This window comes from Bolinopsis microptera, chromosome 8, assembly GCF_026151205.1.
Source record: "Bolinopsis microptera isolate Bmic1 chromosome 8, MBARI_Bmic_1.0, whole genome shotgun sequence".
Lineage (NCBI taxonomy): Eukaryota > Metazoa > Ctenophora > Tentaculata > Lobata > Bolinopsidae > Bolinopsis > Bolinopsis microptera.
Window position 1 is genome coordinate 10,099,677 of NC_087079.1, and position 17,429 is coordinate 10,117,105.

General features: G+C 38.5%; 2 protein-coding genes across 4 annotated transcripts in view; one reads left to right on the forward strand and one right to left on the reverse strand.

Annotated features, from left to right (window-relative positions):
• LOC134819615 (uncharacterized) overlaps positions 1 to 14,085 on the forward strand; it is a 43,956-nt gene extending 29,871 nt beyond the window's left edge. Inside the window, exons 22-27 of the mRNA XM_063829634.1 lie at positions 11,023 to 11,127; positions 11,250 to 11,360; positions 11,727 to 11,893; positions 12,084 to 12,180; positions 12,449 to 12,673; positions 13,084 to 14,085. Coding sequence (XP_063685704.1) covers positions 11,023 to 11,127; positions 11,250 to 11,360; positions 11,727 to 11,893; positions 12,084 to 12,180; positions 12,449 to 12,673; positions 13,084 to 13,293 — 915 coding nt within the window. The 3' untranslated portion in view covers positions 13,294 to 14,085. The remainder of the gene's footprint in view (positions 1 to 11,022; positions 11,128 to 11,249; positions 11,361 to 11,726; positions 11,894 to 12,083; positions 12,181 to 12,448; positions 12,674 to 13,083) is intronic.
• Positions 14,086 to 15,014: 929 nt separating this feature from the next.
• The window catches only part of LOC134819618 (uncharacterized), a 28,053-nt gene continuing 25,638 nt past the window's right edge, over positions 15,015 to 17,429 (reverse strand). For all 3 annotated transcript variants that reach the window (XM_063829642.1, XM_063829640.1, XM_063829641.1), the window contains 3 exons: positions 17,254 to 17,383; positions 16,697 to 16,774; positions 15,015 to 15,763 (listed from right to left, as the gene is read on the reverse strand). In XM_063829642.1, coding sequence (XP_063685712.1) covers positions 15,676 to 15,763; positions 16,697 to 16,774; positions 17,254 to 17,383 — 296 coding nt within the window. In that variant the 3' untranslated portion in view covers positions 15,015 to 15,675. The remainder of the gene's footprint in view (positions 15,764 to 16,696; positions 16,775 to 17,253; positions 17,384 to 17,429) is intronic.

Sequence of the window (17,429 nt, forward strand, 5' to 3'; positions counted from 1 at the left end):
ATGTGGTTGAGTTAATATCTTATAGCCGGCTTATAGCCGGCTTATAGCCGGCTTATAACCACTTTCGATACCTAAACGGCTAATAGCCGGCTAATAGCCGTTTTCGCTGAATTTCTTATAGCCGGCTCCTGACTATCGTTCAGTACGATGTGGTTGAGTTAATATCTTATAGCCGGCTTATAGCCGGCTTATAACCACTTTCAATACCAAAACGGCTAATAGCCGGCTTATAACCGGCTAATAGCCGTCGCTCAACAACAAATGTAAGCGGCTATAAGCCGGCTATAAAAATTGTAGCCGGCTATAAGCCGGCTTATAGCCGGCTTATAACCGGCTTATAGCCGGTCGGTGATCTACCAATTTCCCTTGACGTGAACATATTATCGTCTCCGTTAATTGTTAGATATGACTCGAACCAAAACAGGCTGAGGCGCCCTTACACCAGTGTTCCAGCTTCTGAAGAAGTATCTCGCTGTCAACTAGATCAAATACCTTGGAAAAGTCTACAAGCATTATAATGCTTATTGACTGTTAAAAACACGACCGATTTTAACAGGCCCAACTCATGCAGGCGCTGATATAATCCAAATATTAAACTGATCTATCATTAGTGTCGACAGTTGACGCAGAAATTATTCCGTAAACCGTTAAACGATCAGCCTCTAGTTCATCTTACTATTAGTAGGTGCTGGTGCCAGTATTTATAGATATGCCAGTATTTGTTTTTGTTGTCAGCCAGTATTTTTGTTGTTGTTGGACGTTCAGAAAATCGCTCTAACCTAATCTATCCTCTCAAAGGTTAGCTGACACGATACGATCATCGCAAAACGACCTCTAATTTGTCGGCCTGCTCGTTACTAAAAGTCCTTGTTGATATTCCTATCACGATCAAAATCTTATTGGGGTTCCTGAGCTTGTACTTCTAATATGATCATAGCAGACGGTGTGGTAGTTATCAATATCATTATTGATCCAGATCATAATCAGGTCATGCAACACATTAACGACTAAACGACTCATTGTTGGAGAGGGATGAATATGGAGTGAGGGTTCTGTAGGGAGCTGCTAATTTATTATTAAAGTGGGCAGTTGTATTGGTCTCCTAATTTAAATTACTATTGTGGTTAAACCATTAGTCAAGAAAATTACCGGAGATAACACAGACGTCGACATACATGTAATGCTCGGTAGTTATAATTTCGCCGTTGGGGGGTTCTAATCGTCTTATCGTCTGGTAGATTCTGAGATAGCAGTTGAGGTCCGTGAGCGAAGTCGATATAATTATGACTATGATGATTGATGTACGAGTGGGCGGGAACACCATCGTATCGGCAGGCACGTAGACAGGGGGGGGGGGGGGCTAGGGGGGCGGCAGCCCCCCCGGAAAAAATCGAACCCCAGAAAAAATATAAGCCCCCTAGTCCCCATGGTCGCCTGGTAACTGGGCTGTGTTTATGACTGCAGTCAGTCAAAGATTTGAACTGTGGATTATAGTAAATATCTGTCATAAAGTAAATATCTGTCATAAAATCTGTCATAAAATCCAAGCAAACATTCTAGAAGACTTCTATAAATAGTCAATAGTGTCCCCTAGACCGTAGGAAATGTAAAAATCTTAAGACGATGAGGCCTGAGTAAGTCGTAAATTCTGATTGGAGAATGCAGATTGCTGTTGTGAAGTTACCAAATTTACGTGAGTACTTGATTCTTTTCAATCCCAGTTTATTGCTGTCCTACAATTTTCTTTAGTGCCAAATGTCGTCTAAAACACCCTGTTTCGCAAAAAAATTCCGGGCAGTCCGTTAATTATCTTTTTAAAGAAGCGTTGAGATGTGGAGTAGGTTATTAACAAGTTAAAATAAATATTCTACCTTTCTTATTGCTACCTATTTCATTTTTCTGCTCAGCAGCCGCCCGAATTATTGCTTAAAATTTGATAAATTTTTTGCAGGAACGGCATCATACAATGTACAATTGTCTTCTGTATATTTTTACTGTTACAAACGCTAAGTGGTGTTGCAGTGAGCACTATACCGACCCGAGCTCGAGGCGTACTGGTCCTAAAACAAGCCTTGATAGATGATTCGCCACCCCAATGCCCTTGTTTAGGTCATGTTAAGGCAGCACGATAATTTGTGTGTGTGTGTGTGTGTGTGTGTGTGTGTGTGTGTGTGTGTGTTTGTGTTTGTGTTTGTGTCTGTGTCTGTGTTTGTGTTTGTGTTTGTGTCTGTGTCTGTGTCTATGTCTGTGTTTGTGTCTGTGTTTGTGTTTGTGTTTGTGTCTGTGTCTGTGTCTGTGTCTGTGTTTGTGTTTGTGTTTGTGTCTGTGTCTGTGTCTGTGTCTGTGTCTGTGTCTGTGTCTGTGTCTGTGTTTGTGTCTGTGTTTGTGTTTGTGTTTGTGTTTTTGTTTTTGTTTGTGTTTGTGTTTGTGTTTGTGTCTGTGTCTGTGTCTGTGTCTGTGTCTGTGTCTGTGTCTGTGTCTGTGTCTGTGTCTGTGTCTGTGTCTGTGTCTGTGTCTGTGTCTGTGTTTGTGTTTGTGTTTGTGTCTGTGTCTGTGTTTGTGTTTGTGTTTGTGTTTGTGTTTTTGTTTGTGTCATGATGATATTGATATTGTTAGTCCCAGTATCATTTTGGCTACATCTGGTTCATATGCGTATATAATCTTATCGGGTTCCTTATTAAACTGAATCTAAATATTTGGTCTTTGGGGCTCGTTGTAGCAGCAACAATCATTGGTTAGTTGTGTTTAGCAATGTGTAACCCGGTATTTAAGGTTACTAGCAGGAACCCGTCTAACCCTAAAGTGGTGTCAAGACTCGAGAGACTAAAATGATTATTACCTATTTAATTCGCGTTTTTGACACCACTTGGGAGTCCAAATTTTGGGCACTAAAATTATTATTCCTTGGCCAATTTTTTATTTTTTCATGCTGATTTGAAGGCCATTAAAGCATTTGACCCAGTCAAAAAAGTTTCAGTTGTATATCTTTTACGGTTTTTGCGGAAAGTTGCGTTAAAGTTGATGCCGTGGTGTCAGTAAAATGGCACGGATATATACATACATATATATCGTCTCGCTTTATATATAGTAAGATATCCATTGAAGCTGTTGATTTAATCAGTTTTTGTTTCCTATATCGAGTAACTTGTCGTTACATATCTTTTTGAGAAGGGATTTGCCTTGACAGGATGCTGTGTATGAAGATCATTATTTAATTTAATTTATTAAATTAACTTATTTTAATTGCAGGTGGTAGACTCCAAAATCCAATTGAAGCTGTTAAACTTACCCGGTACCTTGTATAGAGGGCATACCGCAGTTTCTGTCAAGAATCAAGTTTGCGACCATTTGCATTTTTACCACCTGTCAATGGTCACACTCACATGCGAACAGACAACAGTCTGAACGAACGCCAAGACATTGAAATTTAATAGACATTAGACAATGAACTTAATTAATTCGTGCAAGTGCATTAAGATTATAATTAAGTTCATTATGATTGTAATTAAGATTGTATTTTGTAATTAGGGAGCGCTTGTCGCTTGTGCCTGATATGACCTTTACATTAAGTCTGTTATTGTGCTGCGTTATTATAGTATGGAGTATGGTGTATAAATTATTTAAGATAACTTATGCGCCATAAATTGTGTATTAGCTCCCAGGACATACATGGGTATCTGTCAAGACTCTGTCAAGACTCTGTCAAGACTAAAAGCTGATGGGGGAGGGGGGATGAACCAGCACAGCTGTGAAATCATTGGACACCTGAATGTTTAAAGTATCTCCAGAGGTTCTTAGTTGTCGGAGCTGATTGGATTTCCCAAGCTAGCATGTTAATTAGTTAACTAGGTAAAATTGACAGGTTCTTAGTTGTGCGTCAGCCGTTTTAATGCGTAGATTCTGACATATCAAAAATGTCCAGAACATAACATAGCGATGATCTGAATAAATTGAATCGTTGACAATTTGCACACACATACGATTGTCGTACCGCTAAATTGGCATGTCACAAATTGTTTAGATAGGTAATGTCGAATGCATATGTTATCAGTCACAATTATACTTAATGACCTATGATTTAATTGGTCTGCGGAGCAATTTTCACTCAAGGCACTTCATTGATCAAACACAACACATGAATATTTCATATTATTTCTGTCCGATTGATTGACTGATTAATTGAGGAGCAATAACCGGAAGCACTGAAACAGTACTCGGTGCTAACCAATGATCTTCATCATATGCCTATCACATAGTAATTCTTGAGTCGTGTAACTTTGTAAATGACATTTCTGTCATTCGAGAAATCTGTTGCATAACTATAGTGACCGATCTTTAGATTGAAATTGCTTATTTTGTAATTGTTTAGCAATTGTTTAAAACCATTTGGTTAATTTTGCATTCTTGAAAAAACAGCTAAATTTATTCAAGAATGTAAAATCAATATCGAATCTATTAAGCTCGATTCGATAATTTTGAGACTATTGTAAACTTAAAGACTTCGATTAAAACCAATTATAAACTAGTATACTAAATGTGTGAGTAAAGATATATTATAAGCTACGTCAGTGAGCACCTCGTGAAATAAAAATGTTGTTAAATAACAGATTGTTTCCAATTATATAGTTTATAAACATAGAAATATATTGAAGTAAACTTACGGCGAATTCGGTCGGATTAGTTGCCCCCTTGAGTTGTTGCCGCAATTTGACATCTGCCAGCAGAGTCGAATATGTTCGAGAAACTTCGATTGCACACTTGATCTTTTTCTCTTTAAGAGGGCTCAACACCAGGGCGATAAAATGGATCTCCTCTGCTCCGGGACCCAGGTTAATAGTGTTGTGGAGCAAACACATAACCACGTGATTCTCTGTGACCTCATTGCTGCTACACAAGATTGTAATTATATTTAATTGATTAGTTAATTGAGTAATTTTTATTCAATATTTCTACATAATTGAGACCATAAATTTTTTTGATAGATAAATGTCCAATTTACATGCTCATCACAGAAGTAAAGATTAATATCAACTGATATTTACAACATATTAGTTAGAGGCGGTCCGTGTAGGCCTTACACTGTGCTTTCAGCAATACTCATATAATAAAAACTAATAACTGATAATCCCTCATATGAAATAACATTTTCTTTAAAATGCTGCAATTCACGGCTACTAAGAATCTTATCTAAATAATTAAATCCTGCGACTTTGCGAGTGAAATTGTCTTTCATAAATAATAATAATATAATAAATCAAAACTCGTCCACTGATCTCTAGACTCTAACCAAGATTATTTTTCTCCAAATTCACCAATGATAATAATACAAGGATTCACATAAATATTCTGGCTGCTACGAGTGGAATAGTTTGTGAAAGATTCCTCCTGAAATACGATGATATAATAAAGTTATTCATTGTTTGATGTATGACTATGGGCTCAACAGAGAGCTATTAATTATTAAATTAATCACAACGTCCCATGCCCGCAGCTATATTCAATATTTAAACATGAACAACCACGTTCAAATGAAAAATTACCGTGATGATGATGATGATGATGATGATGGGTGACTTGCACTTTTTGGTGCTTTTTTATTTTAGGTACTGTATTTCCTGTTGCATCAATGATGGGTAGCACTATTACCAAGAGAAGTAGCAGGAGGTATATCGTTTTCATTTCTTGCCTGTACTAGTTAATTTATTTTAATTTATAGGATGGTGTGTGACTGTAACGGGTCCGCATGACTGCAAAAGTCAGTACGTTTAACGCCTCGAGGAAGATCGCAGGATTCCTAGTCTACGCTACTCTTTTCATCATGGCTACGACACTCAATTTTGGGACATGGAATGTTTGCGGTCTATCGACCACATACAGGCAACACTTCGTTGCAGAGGACATTGACAGATATAACTTAGACATTTTAGCACTTCAGGAGACCAAGACACGTGAATACTTGGAAACAACACTCCCCGGACATCATCGATTGTTTTTGTTTGATCAGAGACACGATAGACACGGTGGACTTGGGTTTATTGTTAACAAGCGTTTTTTGGAATGTATAGTATCTCATCATCAGATCAGTGACAGAGTTGTTTATATGGACTTTAAATTAAGTGCTAAAAGGGTGGATCAACCACCTTGTCATATCAGAATTGTTAATTGTTACAGCCCTACGAATCCCAAATCAGTTCAGAATCCCCGATTAGCGACCCAATTTTATGATGAGCTACTCGAGGCTATCAGTGTTCCTGCTAGATTTGAAGTATGGATGTTAGGTGACTTTAATGCCAAACTTGGCAAAAGAAGCCCTGTTGATGTAGAAAATGGTTTACAAGTGAATATTGGTAGACATGGTGTTGGGAGGAGGAATGAAAACGGTGAAAGGTTGCTACACTTTCTCACTGCTAATGGCCTGTTTGCTGCCAACACTTCATTCTCCCATAGCAGCAGACACATTACCACACGGACTGGTTGGGTTCGGGATCGAGCAACCTGGAAAAGTAAATCTTATTTCCAACAGATTGACTTCATACTCTGCAAGTCCAGAAGCAAGGCACTGCTAACTGATGCCAGGTCATATGCAGGTACAAAGCACCGCAGTGACCACAAACTTGTTGTTGCCAAGGCAGATTTTTCGCAGCGCTTCAATTTGTACAGGGAGAGCAGAGCATTTCAGAAGAGTTATAACACAACAACCTTGATTGGAAGCAAACAAGCTCAACAAGAATATCAGCAAGAACTTCATCAGAAACTTGAGCAAACTGTATCAGATCCTGACTTTACCTCCAACAACACGGAACAGCAATTTGATATGCTTTTTGGTGTAGTTAAAGAAGCTGCTGTTTCCACTGTGGGTTTTCGCGAGCCACAGCGAAAGAGGAATCATTCCTCTGACAGTCAAGTTGTTAGCATGTCTGAAGAAAGGAAACAACTTTTACAACAACTGAACAACAACGAATACAGAGACAGGACAGCTCTCAGAGCTAAAATCAACAGGCTCTCTAATGACATTACTAAACGGTTGAAAACATTGAGAGTTGAGTTAGCAAACAGCCTAGCTGACTCTATAGCCACCATAGACGAAGGACGGAGAATGTTTGAAGCTGCTCGTCAACTATCAGGCAAACAGAAAACGGGTGCAGGCTCTGTGTCTGTTTTCAACACTGACAACCAACTGGTAGATAATGAACGAGACAAGGCTGAAATCATTCGCCAGTACTTTGAAGAACACTACACTGGACCTGACAGTGAACCACCACTACAACCGTTCACAGGTAACCCTAGGCCCCTTCAAAACCCCATTACAGCGTTTGAAGTTGAGCTTGCGGCCAAGAAACTCAAGAACGGTAAAGCTGTTGGACCAGATGGGATCCCAAACGAGTTCCTCAAACACTCTCCTGAAATCTTTTATTCCACATTTGCACAACTTACTAATCGATCTTTTGAGCTCCATGAACATGTACCTTCTTTCACAGAGGGATACCTTACTCCGCTCCAAAAACCTGGAAAGCCACTAGGCCCCCCTAAGAGTTTGCGCCCACTTTGCCTACTTAACGGTACTAGAAAGATATTGTCCATGATAGTCTTAAAGCGCATCCAAAGGCAAGTATCTCAGTACACTGGTCCTTGGCAGAATGCCTATAAACCTGGCCATAGTTGTGCAAATATCGTTTGGACCCAGCGAATACTAGTATCAGTTGTCAAGGAAAAACGCTGGTCTCTTCATAAGATGGGCATTGACATGTCCTCTGCTTTTGATACCATAAAGAGGTCGGTATTACTTGACATTTTAGCTGATGCTGGTTGTAGTGAGGAGGGGGGGGGGGGGGCCAATGGCATAAAATGGCATAAAATGGCATAAAATGGAGACTTTTTCTATGGAGAAAATGGAAAAACCCATGAGTAATTCTCCATTTTCTCCATTTTATGCCATGAATTTTGTCTTCGAAATTTCATCTTTAACACCATTTAACACCTAAATTGGACATCCTAACATGTTTATTTACGCTTACTAGGGGCGTAACAAGCTTATGAAAGCTCACAGTAGGCTACTAGATGCTTATACTAGGTTAGTAGAGGCACACTTCAGGCAAACTCATAATTACTCAAGCCTAGTGTAAAGTTATTTCTACAGGCTACAGCAGGAGTGAGTAATAGGGGAGAGTAATAGACACTGAGAAGTGAGACCTACATCCTCGACAGTCGAAACAAGCTCGCACTGCAAAGGGGAGGCCTGCCCTCCGAGATCGCATTACCAGGGGGAAGCCTCGAGTCCAAATTTGTGTATCGAGGGGTAAGTGCAGACCTCGATAAACCGAAAAACCAAAAAAATATTTTCGGCTAACAACGAAGAGGGCAGCATGAAACGCGGAGAAAAGCGGTCCCCAGAAAAACCTTGAAAAATTTTGACTTAGAAAATTTTCGGCCCGAGTCATTCTCGATACGTACCTCTCGTATCGAGAGCTCCCGATTCCGAGCTCGTGTTGCAAAGGGGAGGCCTGCCTTCCGAGATCGCATTACCAGGGGGAAGCCTTGAGTCCAAAATTGTGTACCGAGGGGTAATTTCTAAGTCAACATTTTTCAAAGTTTTTCTGAAAAACACTTTTCTCCACGTTTCATGCTACCTTGTTCATTTTAAGCCGAAAATATTTTTTCGGTCAAAACTTTTCAAATTTTTTCCGAAAACCGCCCCCCTCCACGCCTCATGCTACTCTGTTCACCATTTGCCGAAAATATTTTTTCGAAGTCCACACCCTCCCCCCGATACACAACCCCGGACTCGAGGCAATGCGATCTCGGAAGGCAGGCCTCCCCTTTGCAACACGAGCTCGGAATCGGGAGCTCTCGATACGGGAGGTACGTATCGTAAATGACTCGGACCGAACATTTTCTAAGTCAACATTTTTCAAAGTTTTTCTGAAAACCACTTTTCTCCATGTTTCATGATTCTCTGTTCATTATTGGCCGAAAATATCTTTTTTTAAAATAATTTTTCTCGAAATTCTAAATTTTTCAGGTTTTCAATGGCATAAAATGGCATAAAATGGAGACTATTTCTATGGAGAAAATGGAAAAACCCATGAGTAATTCTCCACTTTCTCCATTTATGCCATTGGCCCCCCCCCCCCCCCCCCCCCCCAGTGAGGATGACATTCGACTGGTAAGGTATTTGCTCGCAAATACTAAACTGAAGATCAAAGTGAACTCAACAATATCGGGAGAGTTTATTGTCACGATTGGAGCTTTTCAAGGCGACAGTTTGTCTGGAAACTTGTTCACTCTATATCTGGCAGCAGCACTTTACCACCTGCGTGCTGTTATGTCCTATCTAAGACCTAACCCTCCCATAGCTGAGAATCTATTACCCCTCGAGTGGGAGTACGCAGATGATGTTGATTTTACTGATGAGGATAAAAGCAATTTGGAGTCTTTGTTGCCAATATGTAAAGAGATATTGGAAGAGTGGAATCTTTTTGTCAATGAGTCAAAAACCGAGTTCACCCATTTCTATCTGGCCGGCAAGATCGAGGTTGATAACAAAGGAGAAACACTCAGAGGTAGAGAACCTTGGAGGTCATCTATCTCTTTAGGCTCTAAGTTGTGTAGCATCGAAGATGTCAAGAGACGATGTATACTTGCTAACATTGCTTTTCAGAACTACAAAAAAGTCTGGGAACAATGTAGACGTATACCCTTGAAGATTCGACTCAAGATATATGAAGCACAAGTTGTTTCAATACTGATGTATAATTGCAACAGTTGGGCAACATCTAAACAACTCCTTCAAAAACTTGATGTCTGCCACAGGAATCATCTCCGTACGATCATCGGCATGACCTACCCTAATGTCATACGAAATGTGACTCTATACAAACGCTGCGAAGTTGTACCACTAAGTGAGCGTGTTGCTCGTGCACGGTGGAGAATGCTCGGTCACATCCTCCGCAGTGATAATAACTCACCTGCCCAGCTTGCCTTACATTTTGCTGTAGAGAGTCAGAGTTTGATGAGAGGTAGAGTCGGACGACACCAGTCAAACTTGTTAAAAACTATTTTGAACGATTTAAGTGATAGAAACTTTAGACTTGTAAATACAGACGATTTATACCATTTAAGATTTTTAGCGACAAATAGAAAAGCATGGAGAGAGTTAAGCATGATTTAGTTTATTCTGTGTTATTTTTCTCTTGGTGACTTATCAGGTCATCAAGATGTTCTTTATGTTCTATTTTTGATTTGAATAAAGTTATATAATAATAAATATAATACTAGTTAATTAGAGATCTTTTTGAATCAATAAAAACTCAGAGGTTTGCACACTACAGTTATCATAAAATCAGGAATTTAATTCTTTGATAGAGAACTGATAAGATTGTCCGGCTTGGAAAACTGCGAAAGGTTAGCCGAAAAATCTCGAAACAAAATATCGAACATCATATCAAACATCATAGCTAATAGTCAAAGGCAGGAATTTTCTGAACAACTTTTTATACATGGTTCGCAAGATAGAAAATTTGAAAACCACTAATTCTAATCAGTGTTATTTAGCAGTACGAAACTTATTTTCCGGCCACTAAAAGTTAATAAATAGAGTTCAATCCCACACCAGCATTGGCTATTAACGCGTCACGTGACAGAAGTTATGCGATCTGATTGGGCAATATACTCATCAGTATTCAGTATTATCACTGACTTTAGTTCTTTTGTTTTGAAAGATTCTTTACAATCTGTCATTACATCAGGTCTTTAGTTATTAGCGATAGCACTGGTATTAGACTCTGTGTATTGTGCTTCTCTGGACACTAACTTGAGAATCCTTTCAATGCCATGTCATTGTCTTCTCAGTCTCTCACTAATTAATTTCAGTAATTATCAAGCGATTGTTTATCTGGAGACTGGATTTATACTTCTACAATCTACAGCTAATATCTTTAGATCTTGAGTCTCGACTACTAAATTTGACGTTACGTGTTGATTTAGAATTAAGAATGTATGATAAACACAAAGACTCTTTATCAGGCACAGTCTTTGGGACTGGGAAGTGAATGGAAGCGCGTAAAGCAAGCCTACACTGAAGCTAACCAGATTCTAGGAGACATCGTTAAAGTCACCCCATCCTCCAAGGTAAGAATCTGATTGAAGAGCACATTATATCCTGAAATGTTTTGATATTGATGCAGTTTTTAACTGAGTCATTGTGAAACTGTGAATTGTAGTCTCACTCTAAATGTAATATTAATGTACAGGTAGTGGGTGACATGGCTCAAGTTATGGTATCTAACAAACTCTCTAAAGAGGATGTCCTCAGAGACGCAGGTTCTCTAAATCTACCAACATCAGTCATACAGTACCTTCAGGTATTAATAATAACTAAACTTCGTTGTTGGTAATTTCTTTACAGTAGTGATGGGGATATAAATTTATACATTACACCTGCTTGAGTCAGGAGAACGGCCCTTAGGTACACAAAATCCTGATTAACTAATAACTTGCAAAGTGATAGGGATGTGGTGAAAGCTTGTATAAAAACATGTCGGAAAAATGAGATTTGATTGCATGTTACTGTGAGTAAGAGTTTATCAGCTGCAGACAAGTAAAACGCCCTCCACAGTGCACATCTCCCCAACATTCTCGTACATTATTACAAAACTTAAGACTGAAGAAACACGAAGGTGATTTAACTCAGAATACGTATTACGTATCACTAAAGAGATATTTACCAGGGTTACTTAGGAGAACCAGAAGGTGGTTTCCCAGAGCCGTTTAGAACCACAGCGCTGAAAGGCAAACCAATGGTTACTGGTCGACCTGGGGCCGCACTACAACCACTTGATTTGGAGCAGATTAAAAAGGATCTGACAGAGAAATACGGTTCATGGATAACAGACAGGTACATTAAAACTGGTTATTGTTATACACTCTGAATTCTGATTGCAGCGTTTATACAAATAAGTCTGATTGATCGAGTGCTTGAATCTCAACACTGTTTTAAGTAATTTTACTACAAAATTATGCGTGGGTAGTTGACATATCTGAGATACCTGACCTGCTATCTGACAGGAATGTTACAATGATTTCAGGGATGTTATGAGCTACGCGATGTATCCTGCTGTATTTGAAGAGTTCGCTCAACACTTCAATATGTACGGGGACGTCAGCAAACTCACATCTGACATGGTTTGTCACGTGACCAATACAGTTTATTGCCCATAACTCCCCGTTCCCCAAGGACCCGTTTTTTACCCTCATGATTCATGGGCGGTGATTCGGATTCGTACGAGAGTCTAGAATACCGTATTGTACCGAACTCTACCGTAGTTTCTAATTCTAACTACAGAGTACCATACTGATCCTTCAAAACAGAAAGTTTTAGAGCTAGTTCCAACTTGCGATTATAGTCTGTTGGATAACGCACTTGGTTATAAATATAATTATTACTTTGCAGGTGTTTAAGCCTCTGGAAGTGGGTAAGGAGTATATATATGATCCATCGAAAGGAAAGCGGGCCTACATCATGCCCATAGCTCTGGGACAAGTAGACCCTAAAACTGCCGAACAGGATGTCTTCTTCGAGCTGAATGGAGCACCTAAACGAATAACGGTTGCCAATAAGAGCAGCGCTGCTACTGTAATTACACGCAAAAAGGCAGATCCTGCCATGAAAAACCAGGTACGATTTTAGGTTCTATTAATATTATATATAGGCACTATAACGTAACATTATTAGTAATCTTAATCTATCACACTTGCACTCTATTGGTATACAACTATGAGACAACTATAAGACCCCAGTATGATCACTTAGTCACAATTATTAGTATGACTTGGTTTTATCCCTAATTTGTACATATTATATCCAGCGCTAAATAGCTGTCAAGTCCGACACCCTGGGCTTCAAAGTGACTATGCTTACCTGGCTCGCCAATCTCTGTGCGCGGCGCTCTTTTCACTAGCTTCCTGAACAGGAAGCTTGAAGCTATGCCTATGGCTATACGCGAGCAATAGACTAGCAAGCTAAGTAAGGCTTACGTTCGGTAAAACTACCTACCAAGTTTCCCCTGACAGCTGTTTTATACCCAGGTTGGAGCACCCATGTCAGCTAACATCCTAGAAGTACGAGTAACGGAAGGAGTGAAGGTAGCAGCAGGAGATCCCCTCTGTTTGCTAAGTGCTATGAAGATGGAGACGGTTATTAGCAGCCCCATATCCGGTACTGTTACTTCTGTTGAGGTGTCATCTGGGGAGAGCATAGGAGCACAGGACCTTATGTTCGTTATTACTCCCAACTAACAGAACTTAGAGTTAAATCTTACATTAAATTTGAGCTTAAGAAATTTTATTATGGGCGTTATTTAATTTCAAATTACCTCTGGATAAAGCTGAGAATAATTATAATTACTTTCTAGCTCACATATTATACCAGTACAACAATAATAACGCGTTATATAATTATAAATATATAATAACGTTATACTTATAGGGTATTATGTAAACTAGTTGTATGAATTTGTTTCTACTTGAGAAAAGTACATATTTTCTGAAGTAGTTCAGCACTCAGCAGGCTGAAGTGCAGCTCATAATTAACGTGTATTTAAGTATTTTGTTAGGACTAAGATAAAATACCCCGCAACAATTATTCGGCTATTTTATGTGCGAAGTAGATATGTATCGTTTTTTATCGTTTTTTATAACATTTCTTCGGCTATCTGGCAGAATGACAATTATATTTATAACCTATAAGAAGATATATTTGTTTTACAGAATTATTGGATGTTTTTATGTCGAGGGGTAGTTATGAGCTAAAGGGATTTTCAGGTGGTTCAATATTCAATAACCATAGGAATGGATGTTAGTTTAATTGTTAATGGAAGATAAAAGATTATCAAAAACTTTGAAATTGTACAAATTCGATTTCATGATCGAACGCCTGAAGATCCGACCCCAATTTGACAGAAAATGCAGCGTATTATAAGATTTGTTAGTGTTGAGATATAGATGTTTATATGTTAAATTTAAACTTGTTTATAAATATATAAGATTAGTGGTTGTTATAAATTTTATTTTATTTTTATTGATTATACATCGTGTGGTATTACTTTTATTTGACTGATCTTTAAAACTTAACTATGTGCAAAATACACAGCTCCCGGGAGTGACATGTCGTACTGAAGTGCACGTTAAGAGTCACCACTCCTTTCTAGAGGAATTTTATATTTTCCTGCGCTTGAATGCAGATTGATCATTCTATCCTCAAAATAATTTTCTAGATAATCAAAAAGAAACACGAAATTGTTCGAAAGAATTCACACATAAAATCAAATGCAAGGAAAAGTGCAATAAAAGAAGGGCGGTTATAATATCTTACTATTTACTACCATCTTTTTGTATATTAATATTTTAATCAAATTACTAAAACAGTGAATACTCAAGATACCAGCAAATAAACACCATGGAGTTATGTAAACTATCAAGGTTTAAAATGGCAATAAATGACAAAATTATTTCCGGTCAAGAGAAAAGGTTGTGTTACTTTCTTGCTAGCTCGCCGAGTGAAATAAAGTTAATATCACGATAAATACTAACTCTGGTATTCATTAACCCCAATGTGCAAAAATGATAAACAAAATAAACAATTCAAATAAACAAAATACAGCTAATTATCATGGATCGCATCTGGGCTGAAAAGTTATGATAAAGTTATTTTGATCTAATTCTAAGTCTTAGTTGAAATTTGAATAAAAAACGCAGTCATGCAGGGTGCCTATCTCTAACAATCGCAGATTTACAATTGCGCTAATTTAAATCATACATTCGACTAATTGGTGAACACAATTTTTTCATATTCACAATAAAACATTAAATGCCATGCTGTAGTTAATGAATGATGTATTTAGTATTAACTTTACACTTATAGTATTCACAAGATTAGGAAATACCAGTAATTATAATTCAAATATTAAATCAATCAAGCAAAAACGCGAAAAGATAATATGGGATCGTCAACAACATCATTCTTGAATTTTAAATAGCTAAAGATTTTGAATAGTTAAGCGAAGTTTCTTAATCGTTCTCTTCATTTCTAACACCATAAATCGATTGGAAATATTGGTTAAATACGCAGCATATCTGGCCATTAAGTTTGCTCATAGCTCACGCTTCTGAAGCTGAAATTAAATTTAGTGGCATTGACTCCATTGAGTAGCTGTATGAGCTAATATGTGTACACTCTTTGATGCTCAAACTTCCTACCAACAAATACTCGTCTGATTGAAAAATGCGGAAAACACCATGAAAATAGTGGGATTAAACAGCGATATCAGAGTGGTCATATCAAAGAAACACAAACTGTACCCCTGGCCATATATCTCCGAAACTTCTTATAAGCAGTACTCTTTGCTTACCAGTATGAGCAAAATTGTAGCAAAAAAATAGTGAAATAGGGCTGCCTGATAAATCAATGTGAATTCTTCAGTTCACCAGTTGAAGTGTTTCGCCAAACTAAAATTAACTTTAATACGGTCAAATTGTGTACTTATTAAACAAGCTCTTCCATATGCTCATAAACTGTCAAAATTGCTTTATTTGTTGCAATCTCTAGTAACTATGCGAATGTTGTTGTAACTAAGCTCGTTGTCATGGTAACTACTAAATAAGCTTTATGTCATGGCAATTTTAAGCTTGGGTGAAGTTGGAAGGAACATCTGGACAGTTTTCATCAGTTGGTTCTTCGTAGTCACTTTCACCTTCGGGGTCGTACAATCTGAGGAGGTTACCATGGTTACTAACTGCTCTTACAGTAACTCATAGACATACTGGTTACAATAAAACCCCGCGCACTCTGATTTACAGCGGCCATTTTTCTTTCTCTCAATTGGGGCTTAACACTAACAGTTAACAATAACATACATAACGTGAACATTGAACAATCAAAACCCCGATTTACCGCTAGACCCGTGGGTGTTTCCTTTCCCACAAACTCTGCGTTATATCGCACTATATAGGTACTAATACAGTATAACCTCTCTATACCGGGCTTCTCGGGAGAAACGAAAAGTGCGCGCTATAAGTATAGAAGAAAGAAAACGCTATAGAGGTTCAGGTAATCCCAATCACAAGTACTCAGTATCTGTAACCTCTGCAGAGCTGTCGTTCAGAGCTCTGTAAGGACATACCATCTCATTATGTGCCTTGCATTATGTCGGTGGAATCATTGCGATGGAATTCAGCTCGATATGTACTCATAACACCAAAAAATGTAATGTAAGCACTAAAAAATTACATTTCTTCTCTTTCTTGCACGGAGTGGCCAAACACGGGCTAATCGACTCAAACTTTGGGAGAGAAGAATATACCCGGCAATCGGCATGCCGAGGTTTTACTGCAGTAACATATAACAACAGTTATATGGAAACAGACAGTAACCGTAGTTACTATCTCCCTCAGGGTAGTATAATCTGAGCAAGTAACCTCGGTTACTAACAAGCAACTCCAAGACAAACTGGTTACTAATAGTTAGTAGTTACATTACCAGATGTACTTAGTAAAACCTAACTAGCCGGGAGAACTGTGGAATCTTCTGGATAACCCTGTACTAGACACAAGGGGTGTTGTGCAACTAGGAAACTCTCAGTAAATGTGGTTGAATTAAATAAGAGGTTTTGTTGAATTATTAGAATGTTATAAATCTCAATACCTATGAAGCTGAGTGACGATGAATTTATAGAAAGCTTTGTAACCCCTCCAGTAGTAATGATCGTAGCTGGAACCGGGCCTGAAAATACAGTCGTTACTATGGTTACCAAGTCGTTACTATGGAAATACAGTCGTAACTATGAGGGTAACACTGTAACAGTAAGGAGTGGGTTTTCGAAACATTGATCAAAATTATTTCGAAAATAACAAGCTTTATAACTTATTAATATTCTCCAATCTTTACCACGAACACGAGGATTTAGAATTAATGTATGTTTTTGCAATCTTAATCAAGTCCAAAACCCTTGCACGTGGATATATGCAGATTGGTGCGGATATCTGACACGTGGGTAGCATGAAAGTGGCACGTGTGCAGTATGGTAGTGGCACGTGTGCAGTATGGAAGTGGCACGTGTGCAGTATGGTAGTGGCACGTGTGCAGTATGAAAGTGGCACGTGTGCAGTATGGTAGTGGCACGTGTGCAGTATGGTAGTGGCACGTGTGCAGTATGAAAGTGGCACGTGCAGTGGGCAGTATGAAGTGAGGGTATTACTTACATGCAGATATTGACAGCCCCAGAGTCGTTTATCAGATATTTGCAGATGGGGGCGGGGTTAGAGGTGTTTACTACATTCACATTCAGGGGCCGAGTCCTTTGAGCCTCGTCCACATACTTATCTATTGTACCTGAGTAGATGATAAATTTAACACACTAGCCTGAACCTTTTGTAGA